Here is a 24,153-nt window from a genome sequence, read left to right as displayed (position 1 = left end):
CAAAATTAAATAAAAATATAAAATTAAAATTATAAATGTAAAATAAAAAGTATACATTTAATTATTAGAGAAATAAGTCTAAAAATAAAGTATGAATGTATACATTCATAATTTGTAACCATTTATAAATGTTTTAAAGACAAAAGTATTTAAAATTTGATTTATTACAAAAAAAATTAAGAATAAATTTGACTTGTTTTATTTGAAAAAGTAATTATTATTAAAAAAAAATTTAATTCATAACTATAAATGTAAATGTGCATATATATGTATATATAGGCCTAACTCAAACTCAGATGTCTTTTTTTACTTCCCTAGGTGGCTGATTTACAATGACCACAAAATATGTTTGTCAGAGAGGCCCCCTAAAGACTTGGGCTACATGTACTTTTACCGGCGCCTGTCAAGCTGCTAGATCCGGACCTTCACATCCTTACGCACAGCCGTTAGGCCAGAGGTGTGTGGGGGGCACCACTGACACAAAGTATGAATGTATACATTCATAATTTGTAACCATTTATAAATGTTTTAAAGACAAAAGTATTTAAAATTTGATTTATTACAAAAAAAATTAAGAATAAATTTGACTTGTTTTATTTGAAAAAGTAATTATTATTAAAAAAAAATTTAATTCATAACTATAAATGTAAATGTGCATATATATGTATATATAGGCCTAACTCAAACTCAGATGTCTTTTTTTACTTCCCTAGGTGGCTGATTTACAATGACCACAAAATATGTTTGTCAGAGAGGCCCCCTAAAGACTTGGGCTACATGTACTTTTACCGGCGCCTGTCAAGCTGCTAGATCTGGACCTTCATAACATTATGCACAGCCATTTGACCAGAGAGGTGTGTGGGGCACCACTGACACTGCTGGAAACTAGGGAAGCATTTACATCTGTGAGATGGAGAGAGAACCTCTCAGTCCCTGCCAAGACCCACACAGACGCTCATACCACAGGAACGGTCCAGCAGGGAAACTAATATGTGCCATCCATCTGAGTTTTGTTTATATGTTCGTCTCCTGTCTGCTTTAAAGGTACAGTGGGGTGCGTGCAATTTTAGGTATGCAAATTATTTTCCTAATATATTCTCAAAGTATTTGTTATATTTCTCTTTGAATACTTTAAGCTCCTGTGCCAGTATTTTCAAGACATACTTCTTTTGAAAATATAAAGTGTGCCTGCATTTACAAATGTTTTTACTGCCATCTCAGCAGAATGTACTCACTGCAATTCCTTTGGGTTTTACAGTAGTTCAACAACAACAAAAAATCGGTCAGAATGGATTTCGAATAGAGATCACGCTTAGTGGATTTTGTTGAAGCTGCAATCGATCCAAAACATAATGTGATTATTTGGGGGGAAACTCTTATTTAAAAATATATATATATATATATATATATATATATATTCTAGCATTCAGAGTGATCCAAAAATGTGGCACCATCGATTTATTATTTAAAGGAATAGTTCACCCAAAAAATTTAAATCTGCTGAAAATTGAGTCAACATCAGGCCATCCAAGATGTAGATTCCCAGTATTTTCAAGACATACTTCTTTTGAAAATATAAAGTGTGCCTGCATTTACAAATGTTTTTACTGCCATCTCAGCAGAATGTACTCACTGCAATTCCTTTGGGTTTTACAGTAGTTCAACAACAACAAAAAATCGGTCAGAATGGATTTCGAATAGAGATCACGCTTAGTGGATTTTGTTGAAGCTGCAATCGATCCAAAACATAATGTGATTATTTGACAAAACTTGTTCTTTGAATCATGCCCATGCAGGAAAAAGTTTTAGCAGGCATGTTTATTGAAATATTGGACTATGGTTCTTGTTTGGTAGGTCTTAGTTTGCTGTTAGATATTTATTCTAGCATTCAGATTGATCCACGTATGTGGCACCATCGACTTATTCTTTAAAGGAATATAGTTCACCCAAAAATGAATATTTCCTGAAAATCGACGTCCAAGATGTAGATGAGTTTGTTTCTTTATCAAAACAGATTTTTGCAGAAATTTAGCATTCACTTTCTCATATATATATATATTCTAGCATTCAGAGTGATCCAAAAATGTGGCACCATCGATTTATTATTTAAAGGAATAGTTCACCCAAAAAATTTAAATCTGCTGAAAATTGAGTCAACATCAGGCCATCCAAGATGTAGATTCATTTGTTTCTTCATCAGAACCGATTTGGAGAAATGTAGCATTACATCACTTGCTCACTTGCAGTGAATGGGTGCCCTCAGAATGAGAGTCCAAACACCAAATAACAGCATCACAATAAATTCACAAGTAATCCACACGACTCCAGTCCATCAGTTAACATCTTGTGAAATGAAAAGCTGCATGTTTGTAAGAAACACACACTTCACAAGATGTTAATTGATGGACTGGAGACGTGTGTAATGCTTTTATCAGCTGTTTGGACTCTCATTCTGACGGCACCCATTCACTGCGAGCAAGTGATGTAATGCTAAATTTCTCCAACTCTGTTCCAATGAAAAAACAAACTCATCTACATCTGGCCTGAGGATGTCGATTTTCATTTTTGGATGAACTATTCCTTTAATGGAGGTTTATTCTGCCTAGAAGCACAAGTTTGTTCAGTTTCCATACCTTTAGGCAGAAGTGAACTTGTACTTTTATGTTTTTTTTTTTTCATAATCAAGAACATTGAGCCTCATTTATCGGCATGGCTTTAAAAATATTTCATTTGTACAATATTATCACGTTCAACTTTATGATAGCTTTCAGTCAGTCTGTGATAGCTGATCAGAAAATGCAACAATATCACATATTCATGCAATGTTTAAGTGCTTTACTTTGATAATATCTTTAGCAGTTTAAAGACTGGGATGCATTTGAAATCGTTCCGTTTCATTGATTTCCAGTCTCAAAGAATGTAAAACTATTTTTATCCCATACCTAAGCAATATGTGATGACATACTGCATATAGAGCAGAATTATATGTAGTGTCATACATAGAACTATCTCAGATACATGTATGTATTGGTGCTCAGTGTTACCAAATCTCAAGCTCTTAAGCTTTATGACATATCTGAAGACTTGGCTCTGCCTCCAACACCCTTTACCAATTTCTAACCTTAGACATATCATTTATTTGCTGAAAAATTCATGTCATCAGGTAATGTCATTACCTAACAAAACCTGAACGCTTTCTTGGCAAGTATTCTTTAAAGTGTTTTGTTACACAGTGAGCCTCAGTCTGAAGGTTAGTGCTGAATTAAAACGTAATCTTCATTGTTTTACAACATAATCTCACTCAGGCTGAGGTGGGGCCTGTTCATCTCAATTTATTTCAACTGGATGTTGCACATTCTGTTGTAGATTGTACCCTGTCATGTTTATTTCTATTGTGCACTACCTGTTATGTTGGGAGGTCAGTGTCTTTTGTCCCTTTACCTTGTGCGTCTGTCTTTCTTTGGCTTATCCATCCGAGGTTCTCTCACTCTTTCTCTCCTTCGCTTTCTTAATTTAAACGAATATTCATAGCCATTTCCTCCTGCTTCTCTTTCTCTCTTTTATTCTTTCTGTTCTCTTTTTGTCTCGATATTGGGTGTGAAAGTGGATGCTTTTACCTCACCTTTCTCAAACATGCCTTGATTTTATTTTTTTTCAGTATGTGCACTAAAAATCTGAGGTTAGTCGGTTGACATTTTGCAATATATTATTGATCTTTAGTGGGTTCTCTTTTTCATGGAACTGAAGGTTAAGTGGTATGTTTTTATTGTTGATTTTTTTTTTTGCAAAAAAAATGTGTGCCAATTCTGTAGTTACTATACAAACTTGCCCACTTGTTTGTTATAAGTTTTTTAATGGATTTTCTGATCCATATATTGTTTAGAAACACAAATGCAGCAGATGAAATACGAAAATCTGTTCAAACATACTCGTGACTCATAATGTTTGGATTGTTCAATAAAATCCACAATTGTTGTTCTGTGCCATTTTCATGTTTTGGTGATGCCAGATTGGAAACAGGAGATTTCAACCGTGGAACCAAAAACGAACAGATAAATGCACTCGTGGAAATAATTTTTTAACAACCAGGCAAACAAACTCTATTCCAATATTTTATTCGAAAAGATAACTTTTGTTTATGGATCTATCTTTTAAATATTGGGCCAGAGTTAATAAAGCCTAAGGCAAACATTCAGAAAGCCTGCATGTACAAATTCAACAACAGCTCTGAATGATGCATAACATATATTTGCGTCTCTATTTCTAAAGGCTTTAGTAAATCTGGCTATTGCAATAGTAATATAAGTGACTATAAAGAAGGTCTTGTTGAGATTACTCACTGCATTGCAAAAACTGCTTGTTTGTACATATTTTACAGTTGTATTCTTTAGATCAATATATATTTTGAAATGCAAAATATTGTGATTACAGTGATATATAAGTCATAGAAATGAAGGGTATAGATTAAAATAGGCATGTCAAGGTCATGCATATAAATAAATCTACAGCATTCAAAAATAAGTATATTCGGCATGCGATCATACATCAGGAGTACTTCTGGAGCATGAATTCATCTAGACAATCACACCTGAGATTGTACAAAGTTCTAGAAAAGGGGAGGTTTGGCCTCAGGCATGAGAGAATCTACAGTATCTAATGTAACATTCAGCTACAAAGCACACGCCTCTTCTAACTGTATCGATGAGCATATACAGGACTTTCCAAATAGTTTTGGATACAGAATAATAAAATAAATACATAGAGCAGTAATTAAATAAATGTAGTAACAATTCATAAATTAATAACACTTGATAATTGGTGCTTGATTGGCTTTGCATGCTTTTTCATTGATATAGTTATTTTAACAAATTAATTATTGAACTAGGTGGGAATAATAAAAACACGATGCTTCAAATAAAAACTCAACTGGATCAGGGAGACTTTTTTTTAAAATAAGAAACATTACTTAGGCTACATCTACATTAATCCAGATACATTTGAAAACACTCCATACACACTAGTGCTTTCAGGGATCCTCACTGAAACGTCAGAAAATGCTGGTAAACAGTTGACGTTAGCCACTGACTTACATAGTAGAGGGAAAAAAATACTGTGGAAGTCGATGGCTACCAGCAAATGTTTGGTTACCAACATTATTTGAAATATCTTCTTTTGTGCTGAACAGAAGAAAGGAACTCATCCATGTTTGGAACAACTTGAGGTTGAGTAAATCTTTCATTTTTGAGAGAAGTGCCCCTTTAAATCATCTTATGCGTAAAACATAGATATCTATAGGTAAAATATGCGTCACATGGCTAAACGTGTCATCATTTTCGAATACGTCTGTTTTCACATTTCACCTTACAACATGAAAACATCATTTCAGTTTTATCCACTCTGAGAGCATCTTCAAAAAGCTCTGTTTTCACAGCACAAAAACACCACCTCAGTGTGAACAGAAGGCCAAAATATAGAGAAAAATATGCATTTTTAAATGTATCTGGATTAATGTAGACGTTGCTTTAAAGTACAATAGACCATCTACAGGGTACTACCAGATCTTCTACCTTCTACCTACCAGTTTTCAAACACAAAAAGTGACAACGCAAGTAAAGCTTTGGTGCTTTAGGCTCTTCTTCTGCTTCCGGCTGCATGAAGGAAAAAAATCTATAGGTTTTGCATAGCATTTTAAAATGTAGGACTTTTCTTGAAGCACATATGCATCATTAAGCACTTGCGTGTTCACACTGATGAGCAAAATAAAACATCATGCAAGCTGGAGATGAACCATAACAAGTAAAATGAGTAACAACGAAAATATTAGGGTATAAAACTGTGCAGCTCACAAATAGTTTGGCTTACATTTTGGGCAGCTTTCCAGTTTTCCTGTTAAATCCAGGCTGATAATTGTGGCAAAAGGGGCAGTATATCTGAAATCCCTGCATCGAATTTTGTAAAATAATCAGCGTAACATTTCAACGATGTGGTATGTTTTACAAAAAGACCTTGATGGAACATAGACTTCTACATCAAGAGGTCAAAGTATGGCAAAGAATGGCTTTTATCTGATATCATACCGATAACATCTCAATTATTTATTTTACATGCAAGATAAGTAAGGCTTTTTAATCTGGTCTGCAAGCTCCAGGAAATAAAGGGGATGATGCAGCAGAGATCAGGTGAGGAGTGTCCAGGGTTGAACTAAGTGCCACCAAAATCTATAATAACCCCACCCTCTCAAAAAAAGAGTGCAATCGAACCAATACATGAAGTCTACGCAGTACAGTACATGTCTAATCAAGTCACTAATGTGAAGTCCTCTCATCAATTGTGAAATTACGAGACGAATCCAGAATTCCTGCGATTCCCCACTGTTACATTGCAGGTCTAGCTGATAATTTCTCTAAGGCATACTTGTACAATCTTCACCCGGCATTGTGCTCTTTAGGGTAATCGTAAACTGATGTGCAAATCTATTAAAATAGTATCATTCAGCACTCAGTTCTCATGAATGTAAAGGTGCTCTGTGAAACAAAGGTTGCTTTCTGACAAAGTTCTTCTCATTAAGGACTTTGGATATTTGCCATGGTTAAAGGGTATCCTCGTTTACATATCCAGATTAAAAGCTCTCATGAGTAAGTCCAGGTCTCCTATGTTAGCAGCTTGAAAGAGCTCCGGCTGGTCCAGCATGGACAGTGCTATCCGCAGGGCCGTCCAGATGTTTCCAGACATGACCTGGTGCGAAAGCTGCCGACTCCTGCTCTTCCTCTGCAGACTAAGAGCTGTCAGGAAATTTCTGGCTGCCTCCCTGGAATAAATAAATGATTAAATAAAAAAAAAAAGGGTGTTTCTACAAATGTGGGCACTTTTGGCCCTGTGGACGTTCAGAAAATATTTTACCCCCACAGTTTTACTGGTTTACTTAATTTGACCTCTAACAATGTACAACAGTGAACACATCATAGAAAAATTCAGTTATTTTTGTTAAAAAAAATTAGGTGTAGCTAATGAGGTGAACATTTCCACCACATGTATTTTTTTTAAATTATACATTGTTTAATAGCATTCTGTGGTGGAAAATAATGTTGAAAATTGTACACATTTTTGCAATAAAATTGCAGAATCATTTGTCTTGCTAAGCCTAATTTTATGGCTTAAATTATATGCATGTTAAATACACAAAATTAAATAATATTTTCACATATGTGACCCTGGACCACAAAACCAGTCTTAAGTAGCATGAGAATATTTGTAGCAATAGCCAAAAATACATTGTATGGGTCAAAATTACCATTTTTTCTTTTATGCCAAAAATCATTAGGATATTAAGTAAAGATCATGTTCCATGAAGATATTTTGTAAATTTCCTACCGAAATTAAATTTAAAACTTAATTTTTTATTGGTAATATGCATTGCTAAGGACTTCATCCGGACAACTTTAAAGGCAATTTTCTCAATATTTTGATTTTTTTGCACCCTCAGATTCCAGATATTCAAACAGTTGTATCTCGGCCAAATATTGTCCTATCCTAACAAACCATACATCAATGGAAATCTTATTTGACACAAGAAAATTGACACTTATGACTGGTTTTGTGGTCCAGGGTGACATATTGTGACTAATTTGATTGGAAATCATGAACAATACAAATATTGTTTACAAGTGATATTTACCCCTTTTTTTATATTTTACCTTCTTTTTACCAATATTTTCCTCTATGAAAAAAAAGTCAGGGCAGATCTATCTATCTATCTATCTATCTATCTATGTATCTGTCTGTCTGTCTATCCATCCATCCATCTATATCTAGGTGAGCGTGATTTGACCAAGTACAACATGTTCCTGGATCAACATCCTTGTTGATCCTGGAACATCATTCCAATCAACCAATCAGAATTGAGAGATAACTTTTCAGGAAATGTCAGTTTTAGGCTTACAATCAGTATTAGGTGCTTCTACACCCTTGTTAATCAGCCATAATTTCCCTCTGATTTTAGGAATAAACTATGGGTAAGGTTAGGTTTAGGGGTGGGGATTGGGTTAAGTCTGTATTTTTGGACAGTAATGTTGATCCAGGATCAACAAAAGATGTTGACCCAGGAACATGTCTTACTTGGCAAAATCACGGTGACCCTATATCTATCTATCTATCTATCTATCTATCTATCTATCTATCTATCTATCTAAAGGCAGGCTCAGACAGTATTTTTGTAATTAAATCGTAATTAATTTAATAGTATTTTTATAAGGGAGTTTTTTTTTATTTTGAAGATTCAAATTCTGAGTGTGGGCCAAGAGTAAAATAATCTACATATAAACACATTTGAGAAGTAGCACAAATCATTTTGAAGCCATTTAATTTGACCCTCATAACAAACAAAACCAACCCCTGGGACACAAAAAAGCAGTAGTTGAAGAAACACCCATAAATCAAGGAATAAATGTTTCCTTATTATGTTGCATTTCTTCCGATAGAACCTCAGGATCAAAGAATTTAAACAAGAAGTTGGGGGATTTATTTTACATAATTTTCAGGTCAAGCCCAACTCTCTGTCACAAACCTGTGAGCGCCCATGTTAATGCAGCTGATGCCGAGGTTGTAACGTGAGCGGATGAAGCCAGGCTGCAGCTCCAGGGCTCTGGTATAGGCCTCCACAGCCTCCTCGCTGCGATCTCCATTAGCCAGCGTCGCCCCCAGCCGATTCCACAGCAGGTAGTCCTGTACACACCAACGGCACAGTGTCATGGATCAAAATAATTAATGCTCTACGCTTGAAAGATTATGGAGTTACATGCAACTGATTTTTAATACCATTAAGATATGATCTGCTCTCTTTCTTTTAGGGATAAAATATGACCTTTAAGTACAGTGACACTGCATAAAGCAGAGGTACAAAGAAGTTGCCTAGTTCCTAATGTCACAAGGAGCCTGGTATCAGAGTTTCACTTCTACATTGCCATTATCTTTCATCGTATTCACGCTCTGAGCCCCCCAGCAGGCAAGCAGACATTACCAAGTCAAGCAGATGGGGAGGATTTCGATTGAGTGTAAATGCAGTCTACACAAGGGGACAGAATTTGGCTTAGCAAGCATCAGTCGTCGACAAGGTGACCCACAGGGTTCTGGAGTCAGCACTCATGAATGGTAAAGCTCCCCTCAAGTTTCAAATGAACTGTTTCAAAGATTTTGGAGACACTTTTTTAAGCCCCTGTGACTTTTTCTCTCTCTTTCCTTTGCCCTCTGCCTTTAGGGAGCGTATCTGTATGATTTAGCCCCAGTTTGTCAGTCGAGTACACTGAGGAAGGGTTTACCTCCGGCCGCACTGACAGCGCTGCGTTGAAGGCTTCCACAGCTTTGTTGAACTCGGAGCTGAGGTTATACAACACTCCCAACCCTGTCTGCAGGTCTGGGTTGATAGTGTCCGAGTTGTGCTGGGCAGCTTCCAGGTACAGCTCCTTCACCTCAGGCAGCAGGGGGCTGGAGATAAAGATAGAGAGAGCTGAGAGACTGAGAGAGAAGCATTGCCCTTCAGGGACGTCCCTACCAGCAACATCATCAAAATGTGTCATTTAATAGCTAAGAAAAAGAGAAAGGGGCTCTCTAGAGATTTATGTTGTTGGTACCAAAAATATTCCATTTAGTAGGAATGGGTGTTAACACGAGGTTCAGATTAGTCACATAAAAATTACGTTGAGAAAATAATTAAAATACATGACCACCATCCTCTTCAGGCAACAGTAAAAGTTATAAGCCTCTATGTACAAATATATAGGTTTGCAGGACATAAAAAATAAGATGAAGTTTGATTGCTAAAAGTAAATTGCTAAAAGTAATTGCATCAAATCAGCATTTTAGAATGATTTCTGAAGGATCATGTAACACTGAAGCCATAAGTAATAGCTGCCAAAAATTCAGCTTTGCCATCATAGAAATAAATGACATTTTAAAATATATTAAAAAAAGAGAAGAGTTATTTTAAATTGCAATAATATTTCACAATATTACTGTATTTTTTATCAAATAAAATGCAACCTTGGTGAGCATAAGAGACTTCTTTCAAACACATCAAAAATCTTATACATTAAAAAACTTAATATATATATGAAAATATTTACTTTTTTATTATTTAAATGATTATTAACATACATTATATAAAAGGTGGCTGTTTGTTAGGTTTCAAATGATACAACAAACATTCAATATTAATATATATTGTTCAATATTAAGACGAAAGCATTTAGACACTTTCAAACATTAGAGGATCACTACATAAATCACACCTGTGGTCACTCTGCTAGAGAACCTGTTTGAACATGACGGAAACCTTTTGCATCCACTAAAAATGACCTATTGGTTAAAAGGAACTGCAAAAATGGCCAAAACGTAAAGTCAGTTCTGAAAGGTTAGCATAATTCATGTTCAAACCACTTGTTTGTTAATATTTTGTTTCCACAGTAATGAAATTCATACATTTTTTAATATTCCGTATATTCCAGGCATGGCACTGCATTCATTTGTAATCATACCAGCCTGTTATGGAGGGGTAGGAGGGTCTCCGTGAACCAGGTGAGCTCTGCAGGTGCGTGCGGCTCTTCAGAAGATACTTGTATTTGGGGTTGTGCCTTATCCAGCTCAGCAGTGCCTCAGCCGCTTCCTGCCTCATGCCCGTGTTGGTCAGGCTCACTGCCAGGGCCATGAGGGCCTGGAGGTTGTTGGGGTGGAGCTCCAGACACCTGCACACACATACAACGGGGAAGCATCTAAAAAACCGCTGCTTTTGATGGACACTAATTAGCTGTCTGCCATCATAATGAGAGGCAGATGCTTCCTGATTAGTGCTGGTTTTAATTCATGGGTGAATACTTGTGTCATCTCATGTGTCTGCAAATAAATATATTTCAGAAAACTAAAATAAACCATTTGCCCAGTTTCTGATGGAAGTCGCGTTCCCTGTTTAACAAGCGTAAGAAAAAACATGGCAAGGGTGACATCTGGATATTGTTTATTACCGCACATTGGCTACACTTGCGCATCAAAAAATCTAAATGGAAATGTAACAATGCCAATTAAAAGCCTTTTACTAGGTTGTCTTTATGACAGTCAGTAAACACATTTTCTCTTGTTGTCCATTAAAACAAAAGCAGTGCGCACTGCTAATGATTTATCTGCTTCATCCATCAGAAATTTCAGTTCTAAATTGATTTGATCTAATCAGATTTTGGTAAAAGTATACTCACCCCCTCCCAACCCTCCTGCCTAAATAAGATGCCGGCTGTGTCCCAATTCACATGCTTACACTATGTACTAAAAAATTTACTTCAATATTGCTTATAGGTAAGTTTTGTGGGACACACTGCTATAGACAAATTCCATTCCGCATTTAAAGTTTTGCATCCTAACTTTACTATGTGTTGAACCGTTTTAATGTAGTTCTACTCTATTTCTACTCTACTAGTTCTAATCTTGCACAGCAACTGTGTGGTCCAACCACAGATGATACACCATTTTAAAATGACATCTTAAATTATGTTAGATACTATCAGAGAGACAGACATTATAAAAGCACTCTAATCAAAAGTGATGCGGATATATGGTACCAAAACACAGCTTTTCGAGTGTCACCGGTGATTAACACACATAGATTGGAGTTTTTTCACCCTGGTCGCTCAGAGGAACATTGTATGAGATTATGGCTGGCTGTTCTATCCAAAATGAATATAATCTCCCAAAGGCCTCTGTGCTTATGAAATGCAATTTTAATTGGATCACCGGGTTATTAGAGTAGCTCTTTATCTCGAGCAGGAGAGGGCACAGCAGAGAGCTTTGTCTCATTTGGTGTCACAGATAACCACATGGAGATGTCCGATTCAAGGCCTTCTTTAGGTCTGAATGAGGATTAAAGGAATATTTGGATTTGTAATAAACAAACCCATCATTAAGACGCTTTTAACTTCAAACCATTGCTTCTGGGTAAAATGTGAGTCCTCTATCCATAATATTGCTTTCACCAGGGAAAAAGTCATCTCGTCTGAATCGGGAGAAAAATATGCACAGATAAAGCATTGTTTATAAGCAAAAACAGTCCAAAACAGTTCTAAACAAATATATGTTAGTGGATTTTGATGTGAGAGGACCACTAACAGGGGGTGTACTTTTTCACTGGAGGAAGCGTTATTATTATGGATTTGCGTTTTGGCCAGAAGTGACAATTTAAAGGTAAAACGCCTTAATGATGGGTTTGTTTATTACAAACACACAGCTTTTCACTTCACAAGACATTAATTGATGGACTGGAATTGTGTGGATCACTTGTGGATTATTGTGATGCTTTTATCAGCTGTTTGGACTCTCATTCTGACGGCACCTATTCACTGCAGAGGATCCATTGGTGAGCAAATGATGTAGCTAATGCTAAATTTCTCCAACTCTGTTCTGATGAAGAAACAAACTCATCTACATCTTGAATTACAAATTTTCATTTTTGGGTGAATTACTCCTTTAACCTTAATCTTGACTTGACATTTATGGAGTATTTTAGGTTTATATTGGTACAATCACCAACGATAAATGCAGTACTAGTACAAAGCAATGCATTCTAACTCCGCTTTGGCTTTATTTTTGCCATAAACACTCAGTCACATCCTAAGTGTGATGACTCAAACTTCATGAGCCAATCGGTTCTGTGTGAACCATCATTTGCATATGATTCATGCAGGGATACTTCCTTACCTCTGGAGGGAGACAATTGCTGCCTGCTCATTCTCACTCTCTGCTTGCGTGGTTCCCAGCACCAGCCAAGCCTGAAAAGAAAATAGGTATTGAACAATGAGCATTGGGGTTATCACCTTGACTCTGGCAAGTGCAGGAGCTACAGTGCTAACCTGGGGGAAATGATTCATTTTCAAAGGCCTGTGGCTCAGACATAGAACACAATGTTAGTGAGGAACTGAATGGATTTGTGTTGCCATTTCTTGAAGATGATGAAACATTGGATGTACTAATATCGCTAGACAAATATTTGAAGTTTAGGATATTGGTTTAAGTATAATTTATTATGTGACTGAATATTTGTGCCACGATTCCTCAAGGAATCATTTGTGGGGTTATGAACACCTGAGTAAGACTAATTATTAGAAGATAAGCTTGTTAACTTTGTATAGGAGGAAACTGCATTTCAAAACTCCTGTGACAAGACCACAGCTTGTGAATACAACGGAAAATGTATTAATGAGCCTTATTAATAGAACATCTTAACATGGTTGGCTGAGTCTGTGCTCTTAACTTATAATGTACAATGAGTATAGCATACTTACTGTATGATATTTAAGAAGCAAAATCTCCCCGAAATGCCATTTGCTTTGTAATATTATCTGTTAACATTGAGCTTTTATGGAGACACAATCATTTAGAGGTGGGGTAATTCCAGGAGAAGAGGGATAATCCTCTCTGGGATGTAACTGAACTGTTACATCATTAAATCGTCTGGAAAAAAAAGGGAACCCTACTCAGTTACAGGAGTGTTAATGGTTTGCCATCAGTCACTGTCAAGTACAATGTCTAATACAGAGCTCTCACTGAAAATTAGTGAGAACATGGAAACCCCTTCCTTGGCTAATCATGCTACGATCTGTAAAATGTTCAGTGTGGGCAAGAACCTACCTACTGCTTATCACTGTATAGGAAAGGTGTGATGGTAGTTTGATTGGCAGAACATGTAGCTTTCTGTTTTCAAGCTGTGCAGACGTTGATTTGATGAAAGTACCTGGCTTACTGTCGTTTTATAAGCCCACTCACTCACCTCTGAATCCTGAGGGTCCTGCAGCACAGCTGCTTCCAGAAGAAGCACGGCGTTAGGCAGCTCTCCCTCTCTGGACTTGCGTAATCCCTCCTCAAATGCATTTGGCCAGTCTTTGAAAGGGTTATCTGTGTGGAAGTAGTATCCCTAAGGAAGAAATAATGGACATAACAAAGTAGTGGAAAATTCATGAAGATTTTGTACACTGTAAAATGTAAATAACTAACTAACTAACTAAATAAATAAATACATAAAAATAAGTCAAGGGTTTACATATTGAATAATAATAATAATAAATGAGTAATTATAAAAAATGAATAATAGTAATAATTAATAATAATAATAATGCATTAGTAATTATAAAATAATAATTATTAATAATAATATTTAAATAATAATGAATAATAATAATTATTATCACTATTATTATAATTCTAAATATTTTTTTAAATAATTAGTTAGAATTTTTTTCCTTTACCTTTTCATAAGGAGACACATTAGAGGGAATCTGTGGTCGGTCATTATCTGTTAGCCAGTCCCTTCGAGCGAGCTCTTCCCACTCTGCCTGCATCTTATCCCAAAACTCTGTGTCTGACTGAAAGGGATTTGATAAATGAGACAGGAAAAATAGCTATGCTGTAAAATAAATTTCATTCACTTTCACACTGTTACAGTTTTAGTTTGCTAGTTTCAGTTTGGTTGTTTTTGTTCTTTTTTTCCACAGTGTCCAGAAGAGCACTTCATGGCAAAAAATGTGTTTTCTGCCTCCGCAACATCAAGCTCTGGGTAAATCTTAGTCTTTAGTCGAGTCTCTGCAGGTGCACCACTCTTATGAATGCCTCAAATCTGTATCAACATGCCTCTGAACTCTCTGTGCTCTGCAATCTGAATAATGAATCACTGTGCATGAATATTGATGGCAAGAGGAGACTTACACAGCCACGCAAGCAATCATTCAGCTCTCAGTCATCTAGGACATATTGGATATCTCATTTAAGGGTTTGATTAATCAAATAAATTACTTGCTTAGCATTAGTAAGCGAACTGAGTGCACTGAAACACTTTGATTTGATGCAGAAGGACAAAATGGTTGAAAATTATTTTGAAATGTTAATAATACTATAATGTGTCTTTACTCAAAAACCTGTTACTCAAATCCTCACACATCACTGTCATGTGTTATAAAATCAGAAATGGCAGGAGCATTTGTTGAAGTCGCCTACCAATCGATACAGGTCACGAGTCCCAGTATCTTCATTATGGCTCATATTTACTTGAAAAGCACTGTTGTAAGAGAGCTATCTGCTTTTCAAAAGCCTTCATGGCATGATTCCCTCAGAGACTGTATTTATGATGGGGGTTTTCAAAGAATGTTGTGTGACTGGAAGTTGATGAGATGTTATTTTGTTCAATGACACAGCTTTTGTCGAGGAGATAAATGGCCCTCCGTGTTTTATGATGGGCAACAGCTTCACTAAGTGGCCAATTACTGTAATTGGATGACCCACCCCCTCTTTCCCCCCAACAGCTCAGCACAGAGAGCTGCAACTAGTCAAAGGTCAAAGTTGAAGACTCATTATCTTTCATCCAGAGAAAGAGTGCTTGACTGAACTTTTTAATAGCCAGAACATTTGCGTTAAGGACATCCTTCACAGCGTACATCTTCACTGACCACATTAACATAAACTTGTTTTTCACAGTTGTTCTGTGTGTTTCTAAATCACAGAGTCATCTTTTCGTTAACTTTAGCAACATTACGTTTGTTAAAAAAAGATTTTCGCTCACTCTCAAGTTGTTTCAACTTACTTTCCTCTTTAGAACAGAAAAGGTGAATTTTTGAAGACAATCCCGGACACTTTTTTCAATATAAAGAATGTAAATGAGGACTGGGGCTGTCAAACTCCGAAAATGACAACAAAGCACCAAAAAAGCAAAAAGCTGTGTTGTTATTGAAAACTAAAACTATTAACGCGTTTAATCCCAAATTTTTCCCAGACATGAAAATATCCAAATGATGTGCTATTAGTAACCCTTTGAAATAATCAATAATTATTGTTTGAATTTTTTTTGGAAAAGTGTGTGAAAAATTGTGTTTTATGGTCAGTCACAATTGTGAACGTTGGGATAAGGTGAGTACTGAATTAACATATTTCTGCAGTCATAAAAATTTGTATATATCTTAGCCCAGCTATTTTAAACTGTTTGATCACATTCTAGGGTTATTATTATGCATAAAAAACCTTATGCTACACTGATAGGAACACTGAGATAAAAACAAAACAAAAAAATGCAACCATCAACGCATTTCAAAATTGTTACTTTTTTGTAAAATATAACATCAAATTTTTATATTAGTGCTACCAGTATTACAACATCAATATTGTACATTTTTTGTAACATTTGAATTTTTAATTTAGTGCAATATTTTGTCATTGCAACATTTTAGTGTAATTTTCACTAGCAACTGCAATTGGATTTATATTGTAAACCTAAGTTCACTGTTATCCCACCGGTCACTTTTGTGACCATCAACATGTTTACTCATTCTATGACCACACTCAACAAAACTGAATATTTGTGAATTCATATATTAATACTAGACACCTTAAAGATAATGTGTACCAAAAATCTTTGTCATATCTTTATGTTGACATACTTTACTAGCCTTTTGTTTTGGAGCTTTGATGCAGTTATTATCTTCTCAAGGTGAAAACAGGAAATAAACTGCTCTGGTCATGTGACAGTTTGCGCTAATCAGGTGAAACTGCACATATTTCATTGAGACCCTTTATTTTTTCCCCCATATTTGCAGGAAGTGCACTAAAACATCAGTCAGTAAGGTTTTTAGAGCTTTATAAATGAAAACCTTTTTTACAGTCACTATTGTGACCGGTGGGATTAAATGGGTTAAAATATTTTTTGTTAATTGAAACAAAATAAAATATAAATATTACATGAAGAATTTCGAAACATTAAAAATGAAAACTGAAACTAAAATAAATACATTTAAGTACTAAAATGACTAAAACTGAACTGAAATTAATTGAAGCTTTATAGAAATGTAAAAAAAACATGACAAGTGTATAACAAAATGACAATATAAAAAAATGAAATTAAAATGAAAACCAAAAATAAAAGCTCATTCAAAATATTAATAAAAATGTCAATAGTATATAATAATAATAATGATACTAAAATAACACTGCACAAAAGAAGCCCATACAATTTTCACAACATTTTCCAAGACTTCTAAGCTTGATAGATTTGTTTAAGGAACATTAAGTCTCAACATTTAAGTTGTTCTTCACTGAAAATCATGAATAGTTATTCATAAAAGTAATAGTGAGGTCTGATTCACGAACTGTTCTTTTGAATCAGATTTTTTCAAATAATTGGTTTTTATCTGGTTCAAAGCCAGTCCCTCACCAATCTTAAAAACATTTTGAAAGCTCCAGTCACATTTCAATGTAACTGCATGAAAAAGAGCGAACCAGTTCAAAATTCTCCTTTTGTGTTCCACAGAGAAAATAAAAATTGAATTTTTGAGCGAACGATTTCTTTAGCAACTTTGGTCACCTATTTTGTGCAAAGCACCTGGAGTCCTATTTCTAAAAAAATACCTGCTTCGTTGAAATATATGTCAGAAACACTGAAAAATATCTATGACGAAAAACAAGTGTTGTGTTATGACATCCCCTGAAGCTGTTACTGTCTAAGGGGCTCAGAAAAAGCATTCCTGAGCACCCCTGACATTTTCTGTCATTCAAGAATGGCATCTTTCCTTTAGAGTTCTTTTACCTCAACTGCATTGTTCGTCCCTTGAGAGATTGTGAGATACAGCTCTATAAGCGCAATAAAGGCTGAATGTTGTCAGGAGCTCAGCAGGCCATGGCAGAGTCCTTAACAGGTACACTGAGGGCTCCAAAGGGGGTCAGTGCTCAGTCTTCCTCATTTTCAAACAAGAGACACATGATCAAGGCCATGCTGTTCCACTGGGGTGAGAGTCTTTTCTAATTGGTCTTTGTTTCTAAAATAGAATGCCCTTTGGTTCACAAGTCTCAGACCTCTATTTCTATTTGGACGGTGCACAAAAGCCTAGCAGCTAAACAGTATTGGGACATGCTTTACACTGGAAAAAATTACTTAATTAGTATTTTTGTGTTATTTTCTACTAAAAAATATTTAAACATTTAAAACAAGATACATTTACATTAGAAGCAAAACTGCATATTAGAAAATATATCTTGAATTAAGTTTATTCTTTTAAAAATATTGGCAGTTTTTTTTCTTGTTTTAGCCATACATCTAACAGGTAAAGAGTGAATGCTCATCAAATACAATTGTTAGATTATAAAATAATAACTTTACACATTCATACAGTACATAAGAGATGTGGACTGCTGTCTGAAAAAAAGAAGAAGGTGATGGAGGCAAATAATTATTTGAACTCAAAGACTAACTCTTTAATAAAGGAGCAAGTGAATATATTTAATCTCATAATTACTAACTAAAAGAGACCAAGGGTCAGCTCATAATTAGAATGATAAAGACCCCTAAGACATACGTGACAAACAATTAATAAGCTAGAGCGTGACAGTCATACATACAAGTCTACAAATTCCAGTGAGGCTTCTACCTTTTGAACAAAAACTTCTGACAGTTTATAATTTATAAGTCAATAAATCACATGTACATATTAATATTATTAATATAAAAAAATGATATGAACGTAATTCATATTTACAAATGAATACTCATCATATTTACTTAACTAAATACTGTTTACAAGACAAGAAAGATCACGTAATCATGACAGAAAGATCACGTAACTGTATTACTGTACTTCTCCTTCAGTAGCTGTAACATTTTTCTCCCAAAAGCAGGAACTTTATGTCCGGGAGTTTGGTTTGTTGAGCATATAAAGAAAAAGAATTGACAAGCTGTCAAGTCTTGCTGTTAAAACCGATCCCTGTCATTTTGCATCATCTGAAACATCTCCTACATGGAAAGGATCAGAAGATGGCTTTTGAGTAGCCAGACATGGGCTATTGTAAATCTAAAGCCTATATGGTTAATCATTTTGTTTGTGTGCTATAAAATAAATGCTATTATTGTTTTGAAGTGAGAAGTCTCAATTGCCCAAGGTTTCTTGTAGGCACATGGTGTTTATACATCATTACATTTGCAATTTATGAAATATGCAGTTATTTACAGCATAAATCCTTACATTTAACACAACTTTCTGTTATATTTGGCCCTGACCAGCACAGAGACAGCCAAAAGCCTGCGTTCACCTCTCGCTGTCTGCCTGTTTCTAAATAGAGCAGCATAATTTCAGTTGTATTCTGTTTCCTGCATCCCAACATCCTCCCCTAAGACTGCGGGGCGTAAAATGTATTCCATCTATCTTGCATCTTTATTCACTGCTCAGTAAGCAGCCCAGCCCATTCCCCATTTCAATTCATTTTAGACTCCAAGGTATTTCTTCATTCAGGACATCAGCAAATGAAAATGATTGGAAACTGGCCTCACTGTCCCAGAAAGTAGCTTTCTGGATAATTTAGGACTCTGTTCAGCTTATAATCATATTAAATATATGCAGTTACTTATAGGGGGCTGGAGGCAGAAGGGCAGCTCTCAGCGTGCAGGCCAATGTTCCTGTAATGATCGAAACTCAAGGATGGTGCTATTGATCAACCCTCCATTTGTTCCAATTGCAGCCTTGAGAATCACTACTTAATGCACACTAAGTCCCGCCCCTCTCAACCCCCTTTCAAACCGAATACTGTCTCAGTCCTACAGCTGTAATGGGCGCTGTCTTGAGGGCTACAAATAGGCAGCATAACCAGTGATCCTGTGCACAGCACAAATTCTGCATTGAGTGGTTCTTCGTACTGTAAATACTGCTCTCACTTTTAGATATGCCCTTCCTCTTTCTCCTCCATTATTCATCTGTTCTTACAGATCCCCCATGTTTTTGCCCTTAGCACTCTACCTCTGTAACACATGTAATACAATAGCTGGCTTCTTACAAGTGCAACAGCAGACACTCATCAGAACAACATAAACTATTAAGCAGTGAGAACTCTTAACACAGTACTAAGTAGTCTTATCACATTGTGATGAAACACGTCATTTTTATTTGTAGGTTTTGGTTACTATTTTGTGCATTTAAGACTGAAAATAATAATAATAATAATAATAATAAAAAATAGAAACATTTTTAAAGACTCAAAAAGTCTAAAAGGCTAAAAAAAGGCTCAAAAAGATTTTCAAAAAGGCTAAAAATTTATTTAGGCGTTATATCAAAAAATTGCTTTTTGCTTGAATGAGAGATATTGTGTCTAGATGTTTTTTTCCCCCTGAGTGACAGGCCTTAGAGTAATTTCTTCCAATGCATCAGCGGTTGTGATCACTGAAGCAGAGGAACTGATGCTGGATAGCAGGGTCTCCAGCTGAATTAGCCCATATCTAGTTTCTGTAAGCACAATACCTTCTCCTCTGCCACCTGATGCTGCACGACTGGCCTATTTTCTTTTCTCATTGAGCAATGGAAAGTTATAATATGGTTCAACTTATTCCGTGAGCAATGGTGATGACATTATAATCAATCAATTATTGAGGGAGGCTAATTAGCATCACATTGTACTCGTGACAGCAGGCAGTTTCCAACTTGTCCAGTGCCACAAAGGTGAGGCCTTATTAAAATATGAACTTTATTTTTTTTCCATCTCAGTTTATGGGGATAATTCACCCAAACTGAAAATTCTGTCATCATTTACCATTTACTCACCCTCATGTTGTTGCAAAAAACTATAGTTTCTTTCTTCTGTGGAACATAAAAGAAGATATTTTGAAATATGTTGGTAATCAAACCATTTTGATAACCATTGACTTCCATTTTAAAGACCAAACAAATAAAAACAAAAACAAAGTTTTATGTTCCAAAGAAAAAAGAAAGTCATACAGGGTTGGAAAGACATGAAGGTGAGTATATGATTACAAAATGTTGATTTTTGTTCAGAGACATATACAAGTAAGCCATTTTAATTAACTGGATAATGCATCTGGCTAATATTAGTATAGTGCCATATCAGCTCCAGTTCACACAGTTTTAGCCTATTTAAATTAATTTCTTATAATTCTGCAACTTTTCCCAAAATGAAACAGAAAAAGTGGAAAATGTCTGTAGATTCCATTTGGGTCTGTTAAGTTGAAAAGAAAAGTCAAATGCTATTTGCATCAAATGAAAATAGTGGTGGATACTGTTTACACAAGTATAAATATCAACAAATAATGGCAGCTGCTATTTAAGTGTAAATTAAACTAATATGCTATTTATACTAAAGAAATGTCTGAGTAACGCTGGGTGGAGTTAGTCAGAAAAAAAAGCCTGTCAACGAAGTTGGCTTTTTGCACTCTGTGTAAATACACTGCCCATTAATGCCCATTAACTACGAGACAGTGTTTTTGATGCTCACAAATATTTTAAAGGAGATTTTTGGCTTACCTCCACTGCTGCCTTAGCTCTCTCAAACTCTTCCTCCAGAGACTGGTTTCTGGACAGTAGTGTGCTACCCCACCGTTGGTCCTTGCTCAAACGGCCCTGTCAGACACACGCACACAGAGCAGGAGTCAGAGAGAATGTGGTCAGCCATCTCTCCGTCACTCTGACAGGAGAAAAGGCCCTGCCCTTGCCAACCTCTGATGCCAGAGGCAAGAAGAAATGCCAGCATTAGCAGCACAGTGTCTTCTTGTTTTCTTTCTTTCCTTCCCTCTCTTTCTTTCTTTCTCACTTTCACTCTCTTTTGAGGTTCTGCCGTCCACACCTAATGTTCTCACACTCAAAATGGCTCATGACTGGCTTGTCATGCACAGCGCGCTGCCCTCACACATTTTTCTCAGTATGCAAAATCTGAAAATAGCATGGCAGGAGACCTTTGCGCAGTCAAATATGCACCATTTTTTAACACTGTACACCTGAAGACATGCTTCACATGCGGCAAAGCCATTCATTTTGACTACACTGCTGTGTGTGTAAACCACACCGCAACAGAAAACAAGCTTACTGCAGAATAAAACACAACAGTAAGATCTAAAGGGTTTTATTTTCTCAGAGTCAGAGGCTTCGTCTGGATAGGTTTCAAATTTAGAGGGTGACATATGGCCATAACAAACAATAGGAGCCTTTTGTTTACATTTGCTGATGGCCAAGGACGCTATAAACTACTATACTATTTTTGTTAAAGGAATAGTTCATCCAAAAATGGAAATTTGCTGAAAATGTTCTCACCATCAAGCCATCCAAGATGTAGATGAGTTTGTTTCCTGATAGGAATAGATTTGGAGAAATTTAGCATTACATCTCTTGCTCACCAATGGGTCCTCTGCAGTGAATGGGTGCCGTCAGAATAAGAGTTTAAACTGCTAATCACAATAATCCACAAGTAATCCACACAACTCTAGTTCATCAATTAATGTATTTTAAAGTGAAAAGCTGTGTGTTTGTGATAAACAAGTTCATCAAGACGTTTTTAGCTTCAAACTGCTGCGCCCAGCTAAAATACCTCTCTACATGATCTTGCTTTATTCAGTGAAAAGGTTGTTTACATCTCTTGCTCACCAATGGGTCCTCTGCAGTGAATGGGTGCCGTCAGAATAAGAGTTTAAACTGCTAATCACAATAATCCACAAGTAATCCACACAACTCTAGTTCATCAATTAATGTATTTTAAAGTGAAAAGTGATCTTGCTTTATTCAGTGAAAAGGTTGTCCTTATCTGAATTAGGAGAGAAATAAATACACAAGTAAAATCAGTCCAAAATAGTAAACAAATAGGTAGGTGGTTTTTGATGTGAGTGGACAACAGGGGATGGACTTTTTCATTGGAGGAAGCATTAATATAGATTATGGACTGTTATTTTGCCAGAAACGACGGTTTAAAGTTAAAATGCCTTAATGATGCATATGTTTATTACAAACATGCAGCTTTTCACTTCACAAGATGCTAATTGATATGGAGTCCTGCTGATTACTTGTGGATTATTGTGATGTTTTTATCAGCAGACTGAACTCTCATTCTAATGGCATCTATTCACTGCAGAGGATCCATTGGTGAGCAAGTGACGTAGTACTAAATTTCACCAAATCTGTTTTGGTGAGGAAACAAACATCTATATCCTGGATAGCTAAATTGGTTCAATGGTAGGGAAATTCCTTGTTACAAAAGTAATGTACTGGCCAGGGGGCGTTATTAATTGTGCTATACTTTTTAATTTGTTTAATTTAACTTTTAAAATGTATCACACTAAATTAACATGTAAAACTGACGGCCATAGTTGTCGCATTTTCACTGATAATAATGTCATGTTTTTGGTGCTCCTTAAACTGTAAAGTTGCTTGTCATTTTAATGAATAATGTAATCATAGAGTTACCCTTTATAATTCACCCTCTGTATGTAGCTTTGTATCTTGTTCTTAGGCCATTCTAAATGTCAAGTGCTGAGCTATCAAAGGAAAACTTCCATTTTCCCAATTCAATTCTTAGCATAACAAAGCCTTCAAGGCAGACTGAATCAAAGCAATAGGATGAAGTATTTGCCAACTGCCTCACTGGATATTAATCAATTACCAAGGTTACCAAGTTAAACGGATTTCATACAGGAGGCTATAATGGAAGCCTCAAAAAGGACAATTGGTCTTGCTTCATTGTGCTGGCGCAGCTCTGTATAATTACATTTAATGTGCCCTGTCAGACCCTGTGTCAGTGCAACAATTACCTTTAACATTACACATTCCATTTCCACCACCACTCATGGCCGAAAGACAATTTGAGCTCAATGTTTTTAGAACCATGCAGCTCACATTTGTGCTGATTGCTCCATCATGACTAGTCTTAGCACATGTAAGACAAATGTATCTGTACTCCATATGTAAGGTTTAGGTGTGTAAGGGTCAATGATATATAAGAGTGTCTACGATAAAGAAACATTAATCATTATTTTTAAATTAAATTTTAATGGGAAAAGTATTTTTTAACAAACATTATGAATTCTAATAAATACTCTACCATTCAAAAAGTTGGGGTCAGTAAGATTTTTTTTAATGAATACTTTTATTCAGCAAGGATGCATTAACTACACTCTTAAAAATAAAGGTGCTTTAAAAGGTTCTTCATAGCGATGCCATAGAAGAACCATTTTTGGTTCTACAAAGACCCATTCAGTCAAAGGTTCTTTAAAGAACCATCTCTTTTTTTGCCTTTTTATAATCTGAAGAACCTTATTTCGCCACAAAGAACCTTTTGTGAAACAGAAAGGTTCTTCAGATGTTAAAGGTTCTTTATGGAACCATT

General features: G+C 35.7%; 2 protein-coding genes across 4 annotated transcripts in view; one reads left to right on the top strand and one right to left on the bottom strand.

The window, feature by feature from the left end:
* Positions 1-1,336, top strand: part of usp13 (ubiquitin specific peptidase 13) — a 28,039-nt gene extending 26,703 nt beyond the window's left edge. Inside the window, exons 21-22 of the mRNA XM_016543254.1 lie at positions 319-457; positions 853-1,336. Of these exons, the coding sequence (XP_016398740.1) occupies positions 319-415 (97 nt within the window). The 3' untranslated portion in view covers positions 416-457; positions 853-1,336. The remainder of the gene's footprint in view (positions 1-318; positions 458-852) is intronic.
* A 3,843-nt stretch (positions 1,337-5,179) lies between these two features.
* LOC107732026 (PEX5-related protein-like) overlaps positions 5,180-24,153 on the bottom strand; it is a 37,717-nt gene continuing 18,743 nt past the window's right edge. For all 3 annotated transcript variants that reach the window (XM_016543256.1, XM_016543257.1, XM_016543255.1), the window contains 8 exons: positions 21,309-21,404; positions 14,277-14,393; positions 13,802-13,945; positions 12,733-12,803; positions 10,530-10,736; positions 9,315-9,480; positions 8,564-8,721; positions 5,180-6,808 (listed from right to left, as the gene is read on the bottom strand). In XM_016543256.1, coding sequence (XP_016398742.1) covers positions 6,607-6,808; positions 8,564-8,721; positions 9,315-9,480; positions 10,530-10,736; positions 12,733-12,803; positions 13,802-13,945; positions 14,277-14,393; positions 21,309-21,404 — 1,161 coding nt within the window. In that variant the 3' untranslated portion in view covers positions 5,180-6,606. The remainder of the gene's footprint in view (positions 6,809-8,563; positions 8,722-9,314; positions 9,481-10,529; positions 10,737-12,732; positions 12,804-13,801; positions 13,946-14,276; positions 14,394-21,308; positions 21,405-24,153) is intronic.

Source organism: Sinocyclocheilus rhinocerous, unplaced genomic scaffold, assembly GCF_001515625.1.
Source record: "Sinocyclocheilus rhinocerous isolate Xijiao unplaced genomic scaffold, SAMN03320098_v1.1 scaffold1120, whole genome shotgun sequence".
NCBI lineage: Eukaryota > Metazoa > Chordata > Actinopteri > Cypriniformes > Cyprinidae > Sinocyclocheilus > Sinocyclocheilus rhinocerous.
The sequence above is the reverse complement of the archived record's forward strand: the minus strand, read 5'-3'. Positions and strand labels throughout refer to the sequence as shown.